Source organism: Notothenia rossii (assembly GCF_949606895.1).
Source record: "Notothenia rossii genome assembly, chromosome: 7".
Classification (NCBI taxonomy): Eukaryota; Metazoa; Chordata; class Actinopteri; order Perciformes; family Nototheniidae; genus Notothenia; species Notothenia rossii.
In genome coordinates this window covers 17,531,229-17,553,553 of record NC_136905.1, presented here as the reverse complement: position 1 = coordinate 17,553,553, position 22,325 = coordinate 17,531,229, and the positions used below count along the sequence as shown (strand labels likewise).

At 39.6% G+C, this 22,325-nt stretch overlaps 2 protein-coding genes across 14 annotated transcripts in view; both read left to right on the top strand.

The window, feature by feature from the left end:
• LOC307045718 (CUGBP Elav-like family member 3) overlaps positions 1-3,289 on the top strand; it is a 28,065-nt gene extending 24,776 nt beyond the window's left edge. For 12 of the 13 annotated variants that reach the window (XM_079691602.1, XM_079691595.1, XM_079691601.1 and 9 more), the window contains one exon: positions 2,176-3,289. The gene's annotated coding sequence lies outside the window, so the exon portion shown is untranslated. Of the gene's footprint in view, positions 1-170; positions 270-2,175 lie in introns of all 13 variants that reach the window. The other variant, XR_013809977.1, reaches the window with a different exon arrangement.
• A 2,072-nt stretch (positions 3,290-5,361) lies between these two features.
• On the top strand, positions 5,362-21,478 carry cers2b (ceramide synthase 2b). Its single transcript, XM_079691607.1, has 11 exons — positions 5,362-5,856; positions 11,851-12,024; positions 12,663-12,780; positions 12,874-12,992; positions 15,029-15,086; positions 15,328-15,378; positions 16,454-16,546; positions 17,664-17,792; positions 18,092-18,198; positions 18,295-18,448; positions 19,683-21,478. The coding sequence occupies exons 2-11, from the start codon at positions 11,852-11,854 to the stop codon at positions 19,827-19,829; spliced, it is 1,149 nt and encodes a 382-aa protein (XP_079547733.1). The 5' UTR covers positions 5,362-5,856; position 11,851; the 3' UTR covers positions 19,830-21,478.
• Positions 21,479-22,325: the final 847 nt, after the last annotated feature.

Here is a 22,325-nt window from a genome sequence, read left to right as displayed (position 1 = left end):
ATTTAAGTGAATATACATTGGGTTTCTCATATGATCAACAACTGAATCAACTCAGGAAAAGTAAAAAATACTAAAATATTGTTTTCCTTTTTATTTTCTTTCACAATCTTATTTATTTTCTTTCCTGCTGTTTTGATCTTTTCCTGAAACGGCAACTTACCTCACCCAAGATCCTTCCGTCCAATCATAATTCTCGAGGACCCCATCGCTATGGCAATGGTTGCCTAGTGAACGATAAAGCCCTGACCCCCCCTTCCTCTCGCATTGTTGTAAGTTGATTGGTTGGCCTGTGTTTGGGTTGCTGTGGCGATTGATTGCCTGTGTTGGTTGCCCTTGGCAATATTTTTTCTGTCACCTCGAGCAACCAGCCATGCGTTGACCTGCATGTCCTGTTGCTGTAGTGACCACAGACTGTGTTTGGTGCATTGTGAATTTATTTTGTATTGACCTGTGCACATACTGATCAATAACTGTCAATAGCCAGGACTGTACTCAGAGTCAATTGATTTAATTGGATATTTGATACACTTAATCATTGAATAGTAATCTGATAAATTCTGCAGCAACGCTTGTTATTTTTTGCAGCTTTGTTTTTGATCAGTTTCTGTAGTGTTCTGTTTGGTGTCATTATTATTTGATCAAATTGTTTGGGTAGTGAGCGTGGGCATCTATGTTTACATATGTGTCCGTGTTACACTGTTAGTGTGTAATGCAGGTGTGCATAATCCTTGTTGAACTGGTGAGAGGTTTGCCAGAGGTTAACACAGTGGACTAGTGGAGACATGTAGAATAGCACTACAGTTTACTGCAAAAACAAAATTGTAGTATAATTATTTGCAACATATAATGATAGTATGCCATGTTGGACACTCGGCCATGAAATGATTATGCATTAGAGCTCAGAGAAGTTCAAATATGGCTATAAAGCGGTCCAAATGGCACATTCAGGTTAGAATAGAAAATACCATAAATCTGAGTTTTATGACTTAAGCACAATATTTTTGGAGCAAGCATGCATTTGTTGAGCTATACTCTGAAAGGCTGAGTTTTATATTCCTGGATTCTGATTTGTTACACTGTTTGATGTGGCACTTTAGTTTTTTGCTCCTTTTTTCTCTTTTTGGTCTCTTGTACATCTCCTATCACTGCTTTTGTGGTGTTTTCCCTTCACTACACCCCTCTTCCTCCTCCGGTCCCCTTTCTTCCCTCTTCTTATTTCCTTATTTCTCTGTCAAATTCTTTCTTCACCTCTCTCCATCCCAACCTCCTCTTTCTAGCTCGTGTTTTGAGGTAAAGGGTATGTGGTTATGGTGGAAAAACAAGTGCCTCTTGCTTATTGGAGAACAGCCTTCAACTATAGGAATTCTGGGAGAAATGTAACAAAGAGAGAATCAAGGATATCTTTGGTTTGAGGTCAATTAAATCCTCCACAAACCCCCAACCTTTACCAAAGAGTCGAACATGTGTAGCTGCTGTCTACCCAGTGTTTGGATGCACTGTCACACGGCAGTACGCATTATAAATAAAGGATTCTGTTTCTATTTCTAGAAAAACCTTTACATAACAAATCCTTGTGGATACCTACCACTGCACCTTCAACATTAAAATGATCACCCAGAATTTCTATACTGCAAATGCCAGAGAATAATGCATGTTGGTAGTAGTGTTTGCTTGCCGTGATCCAAGGCACTAGAGTGCAGCACATGCTCATTATAAGGTCACACACATATTGCGCTTCACAATAGCACCCACACATTCATACCTGCAGACACACACCTTCAATCACACACAAACACAAATAACGGTTATCCACTGTATTGAATTGCATGATCCAGACACTGTGTGTGTATGTGTTAAAGCACCATGATTTATTTATTGCTGTTGAAAGACAGAGCTTTACAACTGTGAATGATGCCTTCTTGATTTAACTCACCGACGTGTAACAGAGACGAGCTAGGAGCACCCGAAAAGGTGCAGTTTGCTGCCAGAAGTCATGCCTAAAAGAGTTTTGTTTGACGGGAGGAGCATGTTTGACAAGATGTAAAGATCAGACAGAAACATGGGAGCTTCAGTGTATTTATAACTGCTCTCTAACATATCCTCCCCCTTCTCTGTCCCTCCCTCCTTGTTTATGTATCACTCCCTCTACCCCACCACTTTCCGTCCCTCTCACAGGTGACCTTTCAGAGTCCAGCCGAGGTGGAATCCCAGGGTTCATAGTGCTTTCAGACTGTCTGCTACCTTTGAGCGTCCGGGGAGTGCAGCCACACACACTGACACACACTCACACGACTACACATGCGCTATTAACTCTGAACCTCGAACAGTGGAAGGCTCATTTACAAATGTACATAAAGTGCACAAACACACACACACTCACACACATACACGCCTGCAGACACTCAGACAAACACACATGGTTCACACGAGTCAGTAATTTCACCCATACAGCCAAGAGCTTGGTTTGACCACGGTCTGTGTGGAGTTTGGAGTTTGCCAACAGGGTGTTAAGTACAGAAAGGCAACTCAGACCGAGCACGTATGGAAGTGTACTGATAAAAAAAATGCTGATATATCACTACAATAGACTTTAACATGTCTATACCATGTCTAATCCATGACAAATATAGAGGGGCTGATGTTTCTTAATAAAAAAAAAAAGAAATAAAATAAAAAAGACAACTAAATGAGTAGGTTAGAGAGACTTTGGAGAAAATCCTAATGACCTGTAAATAATTTAGTTTACAAAGAGCTGCATTTAAAAAAAACAAGGAAAAAATGCAAAAAGAATACTACTTTAGATAAACACTGAACAGGACACAGCGACATTATTATTTATTATTATTGTTATTATTATCATTATTATTACCACTAGTAACATCATCATCCTCATAAAGGGATATTACATTCCAAATTGTAAAATGGGAAATCACTAACCTATTTTAAATTTATACTTAGATTTTAGGTGAAAATTCGGGGGAGGGGGGATCGCACTTTTATTCCGGAGGTTTTAATATTTGAGCTATTTTTTATTTATTTACTAATTTATCAATTATTTTGTTTATTGGGAGATGGGGTTTGAATGGGTTGCAATATTTTGATTTTAGAATTTTCTAGAGAAAACTTTTTGAGGGCCTGTTTCTGTCAGACTCTTGCAATCGAGTAATTATAATGTATGTATTAATTATTACAGCAATTATATTTATTTCTTATTTATTGAATCCTGTTTTTGATCCACTCTCTTTTTAAGTTAAAATAAAAAAGTATCATACTAAATGATCCATTGTGATTTGTAAAGTGTGTATGTGTTTGTGTTTGTCATACATTTTTAATGATTTATTTTACACACATATCTTCGTTGGAAAGATTCAACACCCAAGTGCCACCGAAATGAGCGCACATCTGTCTTCTGACCATAAGGGGGCGCAAGTAGAGAGCATGTAACCTGAGAATGACAGACGCCATAATAAGCTGTTGTGCCAAGTGTGTTATCTCCTTTATTCGTTTATGGGAGTAGGCTACTTAATTATCAGCAGGATTAAATGCTGTTTTCGTTTTATCATCTAAGATGGTTCCAGTAAACTCTTCAAACGTATTTCCCTTGATTTACCAGAAGAGAAAACATGCAAGGGCTTAAGCAAATGTATTAGTGAAGATGTGATAATTAATGAACACATAAAACAGTTTCAGCCCTGTGCTTATTTGTAATGGCTAGACTCTTCAAACCAATGTTATAAAGTGAAACGTGGAGTTTATTACTGTATCATAAAGAACAAGAACAGAGTTCCATACACATATTTGAATAAGGTGTTGTCAACTGGAGGTGTGTAAGCCCAGCCTTTCATCTATTGTAAGAATAATAGGTGGGTTTTAAGATGAGGTCCTTAAATCAATACCACAACGTGAAAGTGAAAAACAAGTCTTACACTTCTAGCTGTAAAAGCCTGTACCAGCACATTATTTATATATTGAGTGCCACAGTGACCTATCTATCAATCAGATTTATGATTCGAAAATCATAAATGTAGGGTAGACATGTGGATATTATCCGGCTGAACAAAACGTGATCTGTCTCTTCAATTTGTGTCAACCACAGACCTTATCTCGAGCTTTTTTCCAAAATGCTATGGAGAAATTGCATTGTTTTTTGTCGAAGGAACCAGAATTTGTAAAATGCTAACTTACTTCCGGGTTTTAGGACGCGTCACTGTGGCACCAATGTGCACATCTTTATCCTGCATATTTTAAAGTTTAATGCCAGAAACTATTTTCTTCACATCCTAAAGATGCCCTTTGTGAGAGTTAATAGGTGGTTTCAAGTAAAATACTATAATGACAAAATGTTCATAAATGACAACAGTTGGTAATATAAAAAAAAGAATGTTGAACCCCTGGCTGCCAAAGTCATACAAAAACTCCTATGAACCTGCTGGTGTCTGGCAAATCAATTCCTTATCCTACTTTATAAACACACTGTGAACTAATGATTTTCTAGTTGTATATCTTATTGTTTACTTTATTTGTGTTATACTTTACTGGGACCTTTTTTAAATTGTGAAAAACCTTTTGAATTATCTTTTAAAATGCGCTTGTGAATGATATATTTTTTTATTAATTATTACTAAGGCCACAAATGAGTAAAGCTCGCTGATCTTGAGCATGTGAATCTGTTCAAAGTGTCACTATCTGGGTTGAGCTCAAGGTTGGTGAGACTTTCTATCATTATGTACTGCGTGTCAACCTTTAACCAATTCCATGCTTTTTTTTATATATAGTTCATGGGTCACAAGGATAGCAGATAACTTTCCTCCTACCCCCTTTGAAACCCTGCTTTGGCTGAAAAACCTGCAGATGCAATGCAAACAGCAGAAAGAAAACACACTGCCATGTGAAAGCAAATATTTAGAATACCTTTGTTTGTGTATTTTAAAATGTTTAGTCACATTGTGACAAGCATATGAACTATTAAATGGGGAAAAGGTTGACAATTACAAAAAAATTAATTGGTAAAGAAATAGTATGTTATACATTCAGCTGAGTCACAGTAAGTGGCTGCAACAGTAGATAATGCTACGTTTGCAACAAGCAGTTCAAAGGTCAGCTTCGGTGAAATGCAGTGACCCGTGATAAAAATGTGATCATCCGTAAAAAATATTAAATAACGTGAAAAAAGGATTGTTTCAAAAATACATGTTTGCTATCCATTAACCTATAGAATAAAAATGTTAGGGGGGGCGGGGGGGGGGGGATAAAACGGGGGTAAAAACGAGCCCAAATAAAATGCGGATATGCGTGCCTGTGTAAGCCAAATGCTCTCATGTGCTTTGGACGTCATCTGCGTCCCTCCCTCTCCGTTATCCCCCCTCACTCACTCCTCCCTTCGTCTGCTCCTCTCACTCCGCTCCTCTCGTGCCGGCCCGTCCTCCACCTCTGCCCGGCCACACTCCCACGCAGACCCTGCCGACTACCGGAGACCAGCACGGGACAAAGAGCTGGGTCACGACGAGAGAAAAACAGCCTGGCAGAAAAATATCGGGTCGCAGTTTTTTAAAGAAGCATCTCACTCATCGTCCCATCTGTAGACACTTTTTCTAGTTGTAACCGTAGTCAGTGTTTTGTTTAAAAGGAACAACTTTGTACGCCATGGAAAGATGTAAAAATCTGTCCGGGTAGTAAAGTTGGACACAAACTGCGCCTTTCTGCGGAGCACAAGCAGCGGGCTGGGCTCACTCTCAGGACCGTTAGGTTTCTAGCTAGCTAGCTGGGTGGGACCCTGACGACTTCGTGGAAAAATACACTACTTTTTTCTTAATTGCGAGCCCTGTTTCACGCTTCACTACGGGGGAAAACACCAAAGTAAGTACCGTTTCACTTTCATGTGGGAAAGTAATGATAGACTCTATTATTCGTTAATGTGACGCTGCGCATCCTTACCCACGTCATTACGCATTCATGTATTGATTAATTAAACATAACAAACAAACCTCTATGGTTGTTTTTTTATGGCAAAAACGTATTCATTGTGTTGTATAGCTGCAACTATATGATGGTAGCCTAAGTTAATTACGTTTGTTGTATAATATGAAGACATGGGGGGAGTCTGGCGCATGGCCCAGACTGAGGTGGGTCGCTTTTAAGTTTGCTAACTAGCAGCAGATGATGTCCCATTATCACTGTAACTACATGCTATAGATACAATACAATGAATTACAGGCATACATATACAGGGTGTAACCACGTGTAGGTTATCTTACTTTAAAGGACACTTTTTTATTTACATAATAGTTACAGTGATTTTTTTCCTCCAGTTTGGAGACCCTCATGTCCTGCTATCCCTATTATGGTATTCACTTAGCTTTCACTATATCCTAGCTTAATTTATGCTAACAAGAGCACCATGCTATAATCAATTAAGTTAGGGTAGCTATACATTCAGCCTTATGATAGATAGATAAATAGCTAGAAACAGAGCATTTCAGTGTCCAACCAGAACAACTTTAGTGAACAGACACTTTAGTAGAGTAGTATTTGCTTGTGGTATTGCATATCTCAGGTATTTATAAGGGAAAAAACAGTGTAAATAATTTAAAAAAATGGTGCATAGGGCTAATATAGCCAGATGGGAAAATTGTTGTTTCGATGGCAGCCAGATGCCATTTGCCTAAACCATTATGCACTCAAATGTATTCAAATGTATGAGATGATAATAGGCAATATATGTGAGCATGTGTTATTGAGTTTTGCATCCAGGTCAAACATGTTTATCATTGGTTGAAGTCCCACAAATGACTGACAGAAGAGCTGAAACAACAAGGAAACAACATGTTTGATCATTCATGAATTATAATGTATTTATTAAGGATTTGAGCATTTGATGGTACCAGCCTCTCAAATAGGAGGTTTCTGCACTGGTTGCAGTCAATATTATATTTTGGATAAGGTTAGGGGTCAATTTCATAGACAGTCAAATCAATCCAATAGATAATCATTACATGAATTCATTATGGAAGTTATTGTTCCCCAGACTGCAAAAGACTTACTTACTCTCTGTGGCTGCCACTTTAAAGACAACTTGAATAATTCATTACGAAGAGAAACCCTCTTATTGCTCTTCATCCAGGTCAAACTTTAGGTTAGCCCCATAAAACCCTGTCATTCTAGAGAGAAATAAATGGTCTTGTGTGCTTAACTTTTTGGTTTATCTCTCCCTAACCTAGGTAGAAAATAACTTCAACTGAACTATCATCTGTCAATGATTACAACTTCTACTCTGAGTTCTGTTCGCTGACTAATCAGTAAGTCAGGTAAAGGTAGGAATCATTACCATTTAGAGCTTTAACTCAACAGAGAGAATAGCTTAACATATACCCAGGGGCCATCAAATGGCTCTCGGCAAGGTAGCTGTACTTACTCAAAAGGTGTAATTGACCCGACTGCAGTCAGAATCAACATGACAATATTACCTCACACCTCCTGAAAAGGCCTGCCTGCTGACTGATTGAATTTCCTCATTAATAATTCATGAGGGTCACAGATAAGTGTCAAAGATATGGAAGACTTTCTTGTGATCTCTATCTACGAAACAGACGAATGAATAACAGTGATGAAACAGATCACCACAGACTGGCTGTCTGCCCTTGGGATGATTTTACAGTACATCATTTTCTGCAATCTCTGTGTTTGTGTAGCCCCAGGATTGTGTACTCTATTAAAAATGACACTGTACTGTGTTCAGTCAAACAAGATCCAGAGAAAATGTCTAAAATGTGAAGGATTTGTCTGAGTCACCCTTCAAAATGACCACAGCATGACTTGAGTTACAGCTAATCGACCATTGGCAAAGAGCATGCAGCCTCCTGAACTGACACTTAATCCAACAATGTGTGCATTCAAAATGTCAGATTCTTGTCAGTATTGTGATTTGCAAACTCCATGTTTGACCATAAGACACAAAGCATGTCAGTACAGGGAGTTGATATACTTTTAGTACTTTGCTTTTGGCTGTGAATTGTTAAGTTAAATGCAGCTGTGGGTAGTACTTTGGCTCAAGAACAACGTCCCCTCAGAGACAACAAAGTACATCTAGACCTTATTTGACCTATTATCAATCTATTACCTGTAATGTGCAGTTTATGGTCACACACACACGTGAATTACATAGAAGAGGAGCTATTCCGTTTTTAGCTCAAATAGAAAGGAAGTGGCATTTGTCAGTTTAGCATGCGACAGTGCCCTTGAGAGCTGAAATACACCACATCCTGTGTTACCGTCAAGCATTTTTTTCTCTAAGCTGCAAATAATGATTACTAATATGGATTAGTTTGCCATATATATTCTCAATGAATAATTTGATCCATTAAATACTAAAATACATCTATTTTAAAATCTCCTACAGGCCAACTGTCCATATCCAAATATATTTGGTTACTATTACATATGACAGAAAAAAATCACTATTAGCTAAATTAAGTTTTGTAAATTGATTGCTTGACTCATTGTTTCAGCTCCTATGTCAGAGTCTGTACAAAGTCCTGAACGTTTGGAAAAGGTGTAATTTTAACCGTTATGTTTTAAGTTTGTGTAATTCTATTTAATTGCTAGAATTTTTTTTGATAATCATTTCAACATTATCTGAACTCCTGCAGACCAAAAATCTTTAATATTTAAAAATGAAACAATCCCGACATTATTTATTTTTGCTTGTTATCTCCTGGTGTCTAGCTAGCTTAGCTTTAAATATTCATCACAACATAGAATCAAAGTTTATTTTAAAGGTAAATTGAAAGTATGTGCTGTTTTGTCTCTGACTTATCAGACCCTTATAATTGAGATACAGACAACTCAGCCCTTAGCTCCCATGTTGTTGCTGTGTAAGCATTCTGTCTCCTTTAAACGTTTTGGTTTGAACGAGTCAGCTTCTAGTGAATTACTTTAAGAATGGGTGGATATGAGTAAATGGGTAGTGATGCACACATAGATGGCATGTCATGAGTGACTCACTGCTACTTTCGTGTGACTAATGTTCATCTTTTCGACTTAGTCTTCTATCATAATGATAAACAGAGTATTGTGTGACTGGTAGAATCCATAAGAAGTTCTTCATCCATGTAAAGTGAATGGGATTGGCTCTCTTGGCATGGTGGCAGCAAGTTTACATTCTCTAAATATTCCCAGACTCTGTACCAGGTTCCTACTGGTCTGTTTAGGTTTTACTCAGAGGCTTGCTCCCATTTTTTAAAAACTGGATTATGAGTCTATGAAGGCTTCAGGCAGAGCTGAGGAGAAACATGTCAGTAACACATGGAGCTTTGCTCTTCCAGCCTTACGTTAGATGTTTTTTTTTACTAAATGACAAAATCATTGTAATATAAACTCATATTGAGGAAGACAGATGAGACAGTACTTCCTTTCCCCCTCCCCTGCCAGAGGCATCCTTTAATTTGATTGGACCTTTAAAATGGTCAGAGGCTGGTCATATGATCCTGTGGGCCAATGGAATGCATTGTTACGAAAGCTGTGGGGGGAAAAAGAGCGTTAACATGTTGAAATCACTGGATGATCTCAAGTAGAAACCCTGAAATATACTCACAAATCCTAAATCCCCTCCTCAAGGCAGCGTTCAAAATGATAAAGAAATTGTCCTGGTTTACTTGGAAGTATTGCCTTTTGGTGACTGAATTTGTGTATTCGGAGTTTGATTACCTAATTTGGTTATTATTAACATACGTCTATAGCACAGATAAGTCAAAGCACTTTACCTGTCTACTTAATTCAGTCCTCCTGCCCTTTGAACCATCTTTTCTGATGCTCAGAAGCTCATCAATCAATTATCTGATTTTGGTCAGATTACATTACACGGCTACCTCTGGATGTTCACATGCTGTTCAGCTGAGCTCACAAGATGTGGCAGGACACTCCAGGAAAAGCCAGATGTAATGCTACAGAAGTGGAAGAGTTGGCAAAAATAATTGGGAAAAATATGTCACCCTTTGCATCCACCACCACCTGAGTTGAGGGGGGAGAGAGAGAGAGAGTGAGAGAGAAAGAGAGAGAGAGGGAGAAGAGCCCAGTGCTCTGCCAGCCATGCTGTTGCAACAGGAAACGGGGGCCATGACTAACATGACATGATGTGGAAAATAAGCAACACACTCAAGCATGACACTGTCTCATGGACATTGTCAGAGCAGCAATAGATTATCCAAACCCAAAAGCTGTAGTCTTTTTACAGAGCTAATGAGCAATTTATATAAATATAAGACATTTGAGAAAAATGGCTGGTTATCTACAATATCTTTCTTTTTCTTTTTTTTTACTGTTAGACTCTTACATATAATCTAGCACGTTCATCTGTGTATGTTTCAACAGCATTTAACATTTTGCAACTCAATGATTCATCGTTTAGTCTATCGACCACCAAAGAACAGTTCAGTCAAAATAAATCAACTCATTGTTTAAGATACTTTCAAAGCAAAAAGGCCACTTATACTGTTGATCAGTGTTTTATTAAATGTTTATTTAATTAGCTTCCTTCATATCAAACTGGATACTTTGGGGGTTTGGACTGTTGGTCAGATTCCGGACATTTAAATGGCCACTTTTTGCTATTTTTATTTTTGTACAATGTTGTAGGATAACTGCGGAAGAGGATTAGGGCCACATTTTTTAAAAAATGGGGGATTTAAAAAAAAAAAATGTTTTCAGAATTCTGACTTTAATCTCAGAATTCTGACTTTTTCCTCAGAACAAAAAAAAAAATCATGTGGCCCTAATCCTCTTCCGTAGATAACAGTTTAAATTGGGTAATGAATATTATTGCAGCCATAAAGTCCTATACTTAAAAGTTAAAAGGGAAAATAACTCTGTAAAAGAATCCGTGTAGTTCACTCAAAGTAAAGTGTATTCGTTGTGTTAATCTTATTTAATGTTGATTAATCTAATCTTTGTTTAAAAGTCCTTGTCAAAGTTGTTTAACCACACCGCTCCCCTCCCTCCAAGTCAAGAGCCAGAGTTCTTTACATCCGAGTCTTATTTCAGCAGCATATTTTAAAGATGATGGAGGGAGGGGGAGCATACCACATGGCTTTAGGAACCCTTGATTACTGGCTGGGAGCAGCAGGGCGGGGATGGGAGTGGAAGTGAAGTGGTTACAGGGCTCAGGCTCTAACAGCGGGTGGGAGGGGAGTTAGTGTAGATCTGCTAGGGGACTCCAGAGATGGAGTGTGTGGGGGCGTCCCCGCTGCTCAGTACACATGGATGGACTGTGACTCACATCCCTCAGATGCTAGTTCTCTTTTACTCTCGTTCTCTGCCACTCCCTGAACTCAGCAGCAGGAACATTCATCTCTGAACTATTTGAATACAATTAAAAGTCTCGCAGCTGCTGTCATCTCTTTAGGAAAGCGCCGGTGTTGAAAGCACCAAGTTCAGTTGTTGGTCTGATTTCTCCTCCCTGACGTGAGCCTCCTGAACTGAGTTCCCTGAATGCAGCTTGAGCTCTGTGTTATATGCATTAGGAAAAAAAACCTACAGGAAGGCTTCCAATGAGAGGGAAACTCTGGTGCCATCATCTAATTCTCCTAATTACATGGGAGCAAACATTCACAATGGCAGATGTCTTCCCCTACACTACAGACTTCCCCTTTACACAGCCAGGCCTGTCTCGTCGCTGCCTAAAACATAAAGCCCCTAAAGCAAGCCCCTATTGATTAGATTTAAGGTGGTACCATATTTTTTAGGGTGTGGTCTCTACCTCTTGAACATGTGTATCTATGTATTTGGGGCCTTTAGCTGTACAGCCTAATAAGCCTGTAGAGTTGTTGCTGACTGCTTGTGTTTCCGCCTGTGTTGTAGGATGCTGTCGGGGCTGAGCGACTGGTTCTGGCAGGAGCAGCTGTGGTTTCCAAAGGGCCTGGGCTGGGCTGACCTGGAGGATCGGGATGGAAGAGTCTACGCAAAAACCCAAGACTTGTGGGTGGCAATACCCATCGCCCTTGTATTCCTCATTATCCGCCAGATCTTTGAAAGGTGAGTACGTTTTTCACACTGCATTACTGGATATCTGTGAGCCTCATCTACTTTTTGGGTTATTAACTCAAACAGTTGCTTCTATATTTTCACATCATTTTCTGTCCAGTCTACTTTTTCTTTCTTCTCTTGATTGCTGCCTCCTGCTCCTTCTTTCTCTGCCCATTGGTTATTTCATACTCAAATAAAGACATCTTCATTAACAAAAATGAGCTGGATGTAAAATATCATTCAACATTTCATAACAATATGTATTTCTACAATATACAAGTCGATCTCAAACATTTCTTACAAAGTCAATGTTGCTAATCTTATGAGTGCAATACTCCCACATTGCAACATCTTTTAAATGTTTTATTTTGTAAATAAATCGAGCCTGTCGCTCTGTTCCCTCGTGCCGGGTCGTGTTGCGTCGGCTGTTGCTCGGCAGCTGGGCATGCCAGCTTTGTCCGAGTCCAACCTCTTAAAACTAGAACAGCACTTAACCAGCGCCAAAATGATGAAATACTGCAGATAAACATCAATCTGACTCTGCAATCAGCTCAAATTTCAGTATGTTGTTCCATGTTGATGCCTGTCTTTCTCTTCATTTCATCTCCTTTTAATCCTAATTCTTGACAACCTTCTTGTGATTGCAGAACGGTGGCTACACCTCTAGCTTCTCTGCTCGGGGTGAAAGAGACAGTGCGGCTCCAAGTCCCTCACAACCCCACACTGGAGTCCTACTATTGTAACATTACCAAAAACCCCAAACAGGTACATGTTTGCACTTACCTGTACACACTTAGAAATGCTGTGTGGGTTTTTAGAACATTAAATACTTAATTAAGGCCTTTGTGCTGTTTTCAGACGGCAATAGCAAGTCTTTGCAAGCAGACCGGCTTTTCAGAAAGACAAGTGCAGAGGTGGTTCAGGAGACGAAGGAACCAGGACAGACCCAGTTTGCTCAAAAGGTTTCGAGAGGCCAGGTAATCACACACACACACACACACACACACACACACACACACACACACACACACACACACACACACACACACACACACACACACACACACACACACACACACACACACACACACACACACACACACACACACACACACACACACACACACGCACACACACACACACACGCACACACACACACACACAATGATACAGAATACTTAACAAGCGGCTAAATGAGAAATGTAAAAATTCGAAGAGGTTTTTATTTGTAAATATATTATTTTTCAGAATAAACCGTATATCATTCAAATGTGTGTGCCACAGAGCTTATTTCCTTCCATAATCCAAAATCCAATAGAAAAATCCCATTGGCTCCCTTTCAAGATAATCAGGGTGCTGCTTACTTGTGGGTTGGCCTACACAAATATGTCCTCCCTGCAGCACTTAGTGCACACGTGTCTGTAGAGCTAGGGAGCAGGTTGAAACAGCTGCCTACCCTTGCGTTCCTCTGACTATACGAGCACATTTCCAAGGGCAAAAGTAGCCCTCTATTTTTAACATGCACATTACAATGCCACTCAGATGGTAGCATGCCTGTAGCCCCCCCCACTCTTCACTCATTAGCACAGGGTCTCTGCAACAGGGGGCCGTGTCAACACTGTTGGTTATTTTGATGTGTGAGTATAGGCAGAGTTAAACCAACAGTATCATTAGCTGATAAAACAAGGCTACTGAACTTAGGTAGCATTAGCTGGCAGGACTCACCCCGTGGCAACATATGACACTTTATCTTATCTTTAGGAGTGCCATTAACAGCAGCAGATAGCATCACTAGGATTGACACATGGACGTTTAGTAATATGCATGTACACTGTCCTAGATGTGTTGCATAACTCATTTGTAGTGTCGTCAACATTAGTTTCATTGTCATCGTTCGTGTGTGTCGACAGATCCATACAAGTTTTTAAATGTGACTTAAAGGATCGTTTCACCAGAAGTACAAGAAGACACAGTCCTCTTTGTGAGCAGTTTTCCCTTGAACAAAGGAAATGGTTCCACAATTTTTTTGGGGGAAACAGCAGAAATGCAATGTCACCATGAAGTTAGTAGCTGTTCGGACCTACATTGGATTGCTCATTTCTTTGAAAGAGTGCCTGATTACTTTTACATGTAGAAAAATATTTTAACAATCATTTAAAGTACAAAATATAACAAGAATCCTGTTAGATTATGATTTCAACAAGAAAAAAAATATCAGAATTGACCACTAATGCTTGAATGGATGTAGCCTGAGAGATAAAACAATATAATCATCAGAGCAGCAAATTCAATTCTTGTTTTTATAATTTTGGTGAACTGTCAATCAACTCTGCAAGAACAGGAATTAGACTGGTGTGTGTATGCCTCTGCTGTATGATGAGAGCATGAAAGGTGATATTCCAGAAGATTTATCTTCTGCATATGATGCTTGTGTGCAGCCGTGCATGTGACTGCATGTTGCTTCCCGGTTATGGTGTGTCTATCCCTATGCGTGTTACAACATTTCTCTTCTGAATCAATCTGTTGTTTGTGTGCACACAACAGGCTTCCTGTTGCTCTCCCTTATGTCTCCAGACTGGTGTAACTCACTCACTCCGAACGTCTCTATGTTCACTTCTCAGTTCATGTTTTTCTCTGTCTGTTTGTCTCTGCTGCTGTGTGTCCTCTTTGAAATCCCCTCTTTACACCTGTATGAGAGCTGCTCTGTCTCGCTGTAGGGGGATACTGTCTGTCAGCACGTGTTTGGCTCAGTGTGTGTGTACGGTGTGTACGGTATGTATGTGTATGTACGGTGTGTATGTGTGTGTCCTGATTTGACATTCTCAGTGCAGTTCACCAGATTTTTCCTGGCTGTTCATTCAGCCCAGCATTTCTTTCCAGCTGGCACTCTTGTGCGGTTGCCACTGTGTGTTTGTGATGTGTTTTTGTGTCTGCTGGCAGAAAATGTGTCTTGTGTCTTTTCACCATTGACTGAGTAGAAGGTGTGTCTGTATGTGTGTGTGTTCTCTTGCAGTTGGAGATTTACCTTTTACCTTCTTGCTTTCATTGCTGGCCTGGCCGCCCTCATCGATGTGAGTACCACCATGTTAACCCTGACCCCTACTCTTCCTCTCGTTTCCTCATGTTCACACGATCATTCGTCAACTGCCCTGCCAGTGTTACATGACAGTTTCCATGGTAGTCCGTCTTTTTGCTGTGATAACTTCTCCTCTTGCACTGTCAGAGGGCTTCACTTATGGCCATGCTGAGTCAGTTATTATAAATACACCTGCCGAGCATGCTGTCTCATTCTCATGGCTTCTCTCCCTCCAGAAACCCTGGCTGTATGACCTGAAGGAGATGTGGCAAGGCTTTCCTGTGCTGGTACGTTTTTGGGATGGATACACTGAATGTACACCAGTGTCTGTCTGCAAATAAAAGGCATTAAATAAGATATCAAATAGTCTGCTTCAAAGAATATTATATCTACCCAATCAAATGTATTTTATATATGACTGTTGGCTTTTGGGACACATCACACATCTATAAACTACAAGTCTGTCAGGTGCAACGTCGGGCTGCAACTACTGTATTTATCTATACATTTGCAGATTATTTTTTAGATCTAGACGTTTGGTCCAATAAAAAAGGGAGAAATGTCCATCCCAGTGTCTCTGAATAAAGGCTCTTTAAATGTCTTGTTTTGTCAGTCTGAAGCCCAAAGATATCCAGTTAAATATGATATCAAACAGAGTAAAGCTGGAAATCTCCATATTTAAAAAACCGAAAACAGCATTTTGATTAATTATATAACTTTAAATTATTATTTTTGACTGCTGGGATGTACTGAAAAAATACAGAGCTCCAGATAGAGCTGACATGATTAGTATTTGTCTTTGCCTTCTATGACCATTAATATATATTTGAGCCTTTGTCCCACAATACAAGCAATCTTACCTGGGCTTTAAGAACGTGTAATAGACATTTTCAGCTAATTTCTGACATTTTTGTAGACTGAACTAATAAGTGAAAGATCAAGAGAATAATCATAATAAGATAAGTTATTAAAAGTGATGATAGTGGTTAGTTGCAGCTTCTTTCCCAATATGCATTTCCAAACATTTGGACTACCTATGTTGTAAATGTATTATCTTTTCAATTTACACACAACATCTATTGCACGTCTGTCGGTCCTGGGAGAGGGATCCCTCCTCTGTTGCTCTCCCTGAGGTTTCTCCCATGTTCCCCTTTAAACTTTGGGTTTTCTCCGGAAGTTTTTCCTTGTACGATGTGAGGGTCTAAGGACAGAGGGTGTCGTATTGTCATACTGATATTCTGTACAAACTGTGAAGTCCACTGAGACAAATGTAACATTTGTGATATTGGGCTATATAAATAAACATTGATTGATTGATTGATTGATTGATTGATTGAATGTGCACTGTTTCCTCTCCTACAGACTCTCCTACCCTCTCAGTATTGGTACTACATGATTGAGCTGGGTTTCTACGGCTCTCTGCTCGTCAGTGTGGCTTCTGATGTCAAACGCAAAGTAAGTCATGTATATCTTCTCCTCCGTAGTTCCAGCGCTAGAATGCATATAACTGCATTAACTCAAGTACTGTACTTAAGTACAACTTTGAGGTACTTATATTTCCATTTTATGCAACTCATTCATTCTGCTCCACTTCATCTCAGAGGGTCATATTGTACTTTTTACCCCACATTTGTCTGTAAACATTTAGACCCATTTAGGTTATTAATAGAAAATATAGAAAAGTAATTGAATTATGATATAGTATTACAAGTTAAGCCTTCCAGTAGTAAAACAGCTTCTCTTTTACCAGCTGCAACAATAGAGTGATTAGTCAATGAATGCATTATTAACAGAAGTGCAGTAATATGTATGAAAAAGTACATTTAATTAATAAGGTACTATATTTTGATGATAGTACTTAGCAAATAACTGTTCTCATAAACGTAGTATTGCACTTTTAGACGTTTCTGACATTAAGATAAGTGGAAAAGAGAGGAACTCAAAGTCTTTTCTTACTATCTGATCAGTTTGACATCTAGCATGGACTATTGGCAGGACATTAGACCGTTGTTACACGTGTGTGTGTGTGTGTGTGTGTGTGTGTGTGTGTGTGTGTGTGTGTGGGTGTGGGTGTGGGTGTGTGTGTGTGTGTGTGTGTGTGTGTGTGTGTGTGTGTGTGTGTGTGTGTGTAATTGTTTGGACTTTGCTCAGCTGCGATCAGCTGAGCGCAGCGGTGGGGAAATCTTGCAAAAGAAGAACAATGTGTTTCTCCAACACATTATTCTAACCTAGAATCCTTAAGCAGGATTTACCATTTCAAACCAACAAACAAATCATGCAAACTCAAATATATATACTTCCAGTTTGGGGTGTTGTGATGTACTAATATTGATTGAATATTGAGGAAATTGAATATCATACAGTATAAATATAACATGTATTATAATATTGTGTTTATAATGTAGCGCCTCTTAAATGATTTTCATTTTGTTTCCCTCCCACAACGCCGCACACACAAATGAGTGAATGAAATTTGCCAAAAATAAGAAAAAACACAACAAAGTAAAAGATGGAAGCGGCTGAAAGCCTCTTGCTTTTCTCTATTTAACAACCATTTCTCCCGTCTCTGTAGGACTTCAAGGAGCAGATCGTTCACCATGTGGCGACAATCCTCCTCATCAGCTTCTCCTGGTGTGTTAACTATATCCGTGCTGGAACTCTCATCATGCTGGTTCACGACTCCTCTGATTATTTCCTTGAGGTAAATGTATTTCTAATATATATCATAGATGCTCATGCATTCATAGTGGTTTGGTTTACATGTGAATAATCACCTCATCATAGCTGTGGGAGTGACATTTGTCCCTTTCAAAAAGAAAAGCTGTTTAGATTGTTAAGATTCATTTTTTGAAGACTTGTCCACACGAGTCGCCGAATGGAAAACACTGCCACCCTGTGGAGGAAACTTCACTTTGTCTTGTCATGTTACCTTGATCAAGTTGAATCGGGGTAACATCTGCCATTTACATTGCTCAACCTTTCCTTTATCCCTCTTGACAGTCTGCAAAGATGTTCAACTATGCTGGGTGGCGAAATGCTTGTAACTACATCTTCATCGTATTTGCTGCAGTCTTCATTATCAGTCGACTGGTCATCTTCCCTTTCTGGTACAATCACACGTTTCAAACATTTGTTTCTATGTGTTATCCTAATTTAAATATGTATGTTATTTAAGCAATCTATTCCTACTCTGTCTTCTGCAGGATTATTTACTGTACGTGGATTTACCCAGTGACCATGTATGAACCCTTCTTCGGCTACTACTTTTTCAACGGACTTCTGATGGTTCTGCAGTGTCTTCATATCTTCTGGGCGGTGCTCATCATACGCATGGCAATCCGCTTCCTCACCCACAATGTAAGCCAACAAAGAAACATAAAGCAACGATGTAACATCCAAAAATATCTGAAACTTACATCTCCGTAAATAAAGATATAAGACAAACAAAAGTTTGTCTTATGTCAAGTTCAGCTCACTAAAAGTCTCCAGGTAAAACATTTTAAACAACAAACCGTTTTGAAGTTGAAATAAAGATCCTCTAAGATATTGAAGTTTTAGTGTAAGCTCTGAGGGAGGTGAAAGTGCTCACTGTGGTTGAGAAGTTAAGAGTTAAATTAAGCTGGAATAGTCAGTGTGAGCGAAAGTTGTTAAATATAGAGAAACGGAAAAAAAAATCTTAGTGTAAAGACATGACACCTAAAATGTGCTGAAGATGTATTTCAAGTGTAAGCTGTGAAACAAGGTGCAGTTATAGATGAAGTTTTATCACAGAGAGGATATGAGCTCACAGTTAAAGCATTGCACTCTCTAGTTGTACTTCTTTCACATTTTAATGTTACGATTGTCATTTTGAGATTTCATGTCATTTGAAAGTCTGAAGTGGTGTAAGTGTATCTTTTTATATCGATGATCATAAAAATCTGCGGTTTGAAGGTACAATTAGTTGTTAACTGGAGAGTGCCTGAGGTCCACACAAGCATGTGTTCATGATCAAACCTTAAGTCTTCAAAACAAACCGATGCTAACACAAGTGACGTTGATGCAATTAATCAGATACATACATGCAGACCCCTTATAAAAGGCACAACATGCTTAATGAAAATGGATAGGTTCCCCTTTAGTGTTTCCAAGAAATATTATTTTAGATCCCGTGGTCGTATCTCTTTCTGTTTTCCTCAGAGTTACCAACATCACAGGACACACAATTCATTTGTTTCCAAACAAACTTAACAATGGAGACATTGATAACATAGTATCTGTCCTTTGGTTTTTTATATAAACAAGAACAAAAGGGACAAAATATCTTGAGCACAACCAGATGTGCACACACACACACACACACACACACACACACACACACACACACACACACACACACACACACACACACACACACACACACACACACACACACACACACACACACACACACACACACACACACACACACACACACACACACACACACACACACACTTAAATAAATGCGACTGGATGGTTTGAGTTTGTCTGACACTTGCCAGAGCTCCTGTACAGTTTGAGCATTGGATTGATTACCTATTCTTCCCCCTTTTTTTCTTTCTTTTTCCAGGAAAAAGTGGACGATGAAAGGAGTGACAAAGATGAAACGGATGAATCAGAAGAGGAGGAAGAGCAGGCTAAAAAGGACATGAGGAAGAACGGGCCGGTGCAGAATGGTCACACAGTCCACAACAACAACCACAGCAAGATAGAGTGAAAGCAAACAAGTGTCAGGAAGAAGGAATGTGAGATGGACTCATATCCCTCAGTAGGGGAGCCAGAGGGAGGGATGGAAAGAGAGAGAGAGAAGATTGGGGGGCCAGTCATTCCCTTAAAACCAACAACAGCAGATATCCAGAGGAAAGTTGACAACACAAAAACAATCACACGTTCATTCGTACATTTAGACGAGACGGAGATCCAGCCCATGATATACACTACATTAAGTGGCATGGCTTTATTTGCTTTGTCACTATTGAAAATGTATAGCTGTCAGTGTGTGTTGTCACCATTTCAAAGAGACAGGGGAGAAAACGGACAGAGGAGGGGGGTGACGCTGCTTCTACTTTAGCTTTCCTTGTTCTATGTGCCTTAGAGCCAGCTAATGGCTGTTAAAATGCCATTTTTAAAAAGCTTTCTCCTTTAATCACGCTTTGCTTTATTTCTTTCAACTCTTCTGTTTTTTAATAAAAGAACAAAAGAGAATGAAAGTGAGACAATAGGGCATTTCCTTCCCTAATTTTCTGTCTATGCAATTACGTAAGTGTTTTCCGCTATTGCAAAGTCTTTGCACACGTTTTTTTAAATACTGTAATAACTTGCAGTAGCACTGCCGTGCCTCTGCTCTCCAATGCGGCCTCTGCCATTAAAACTGCCTAGTACGTTTTAAAGAGTACATTCGGTGTCAGTTTTGTAGATAAACATCAAGAAATGTGCTTTCTTGTTTCTAATTTCTGTTCTGTATTCTTAATCCAGCATAGCTCTTTATTTGCAATTCCCTTTCTACAATTGATATCTAACCTGCAAATGTTATCATTCTTAACACTGCAATATAAATCACAGCTTCCTGCTAGTTTTGAGGAAGCTGAATATTTTGTATCCCTCTGGGTTGAAGCTGTTCAATCCAGTCTAGTTTTGAATCACGCCGATGCTGCCACCCGCTGAAGATGGATGAGGTGGGCTGAAATTCAGGAGTTTTAATAAATCTAATGAAATCGGACAGATAAGCCATTTCCAGTTTTTACAAATACGGGCCAGGTTTCTTCGATTCACTGCCTTGTAGCATGGGTTATGTTTGTGAACCTGGGTTAGAGTTTTAATTGTTGATCTAAATGAATGATTTTAGGTATGATTGTGTGTATGAAACCGGTTTTACAGGTACTGTTGTTTGATGTTAAGGAGGTAAATTACATTAAAAACTATTTTTAGCAGTTAAGTGTTTGAGAATTGTGATGGATTCAATAAATGAGTGTTGCAGTTTGATTGTTATGCTTTACATGTGGCTGTACGGCAAGTGCCTTATCCGTAATGTATAAGAAGCTCTCTCTCTTGTCTTCATGTCCTCTAGTTTTCTTTCCTGTCTCCACATCATAGATCCAACTCTGAGTCTAGCATATCCTCTGCTGTCTCATCCATTGCCCACTCCTCTTCTTCATAAATGTCCTTTCTTTTAAACTCACCCTCATTCCACCGCCACATTCTTTTTTACTAACCCCGACCAACCAGAAACCTCTCGTCTCCAGGGATACAGAGGCAGCTGTGTCCCAATTACAGTGTTATTCTTTTCTTATTTTGTATTTTGTTTGTTTAATGATGCCTAAGTATTGTTATTAATAATAAAAACAAAAATCATGAATCACAGCGAAAGCCCTTGTATGTGTGCATCATGTCTGCTAACACCCTAAACATTGAACATTTCATGATCACCGACGTCATCAACAGCTCCCTTAAGGCTCTTAAAACTGCCGTCATCAGACCCCTTCTCAAAAAACCCACCCTAGACCCAGATTTCCTCGCCAACTACATGCCCATCTCCAACCTCCCATTTCTAGCCAAGGTGCTGGAAAAAGTAGTTGCCGCCCAGCTTCAGGACCATCTCCAACTAAACGGACTCTTTGAGAAATTCCAGTCCGGTTTCCGTTCTGCCCACAGCACTGAAACAGTTCTGGTCAGGGTCACAAACGACCTGCTGATGGCGGCTGACACTGGTTCCCCATCCTCCTGGATCTGACTGCAGCATTCGACACTGTTGACCATAACATCCTCCTTCAGCGCCTCCAATACACCATCGGACTCTCTGACTCCACCCTGAGCTGGTTCCAGTCCTACCTGTCTGGAAGAACAGAGTGCGTCTCCTTGGGAGGTGCGAGGTCCCAGACACACACTGTCACCTGTGGTGTCCCTCAAGGGTCGGTCCTCGGGCCCACTCTGTTCACCCTTTATACTCTGCCCCTTGGTCGTGTCATCAGCCAGCATGGCATATCATTCCATTGCTACGCTGATGACACGCAGCTATATATAAAGACATACCCTATCCCATCACCCTTCCCATCAGCATCCTTTAACTCCTGCCTTGAGGAGATAAAGGCTTGGATGCAACAAAACTTCCTGCAGCTTAATAGCTCCAAAACAGGCTATTTTAGTTGGCACATCAAACCAGGTCCAGTCATCCCCCATGACCCACATTACCTTTTCTGGACAAAACATACCCCTC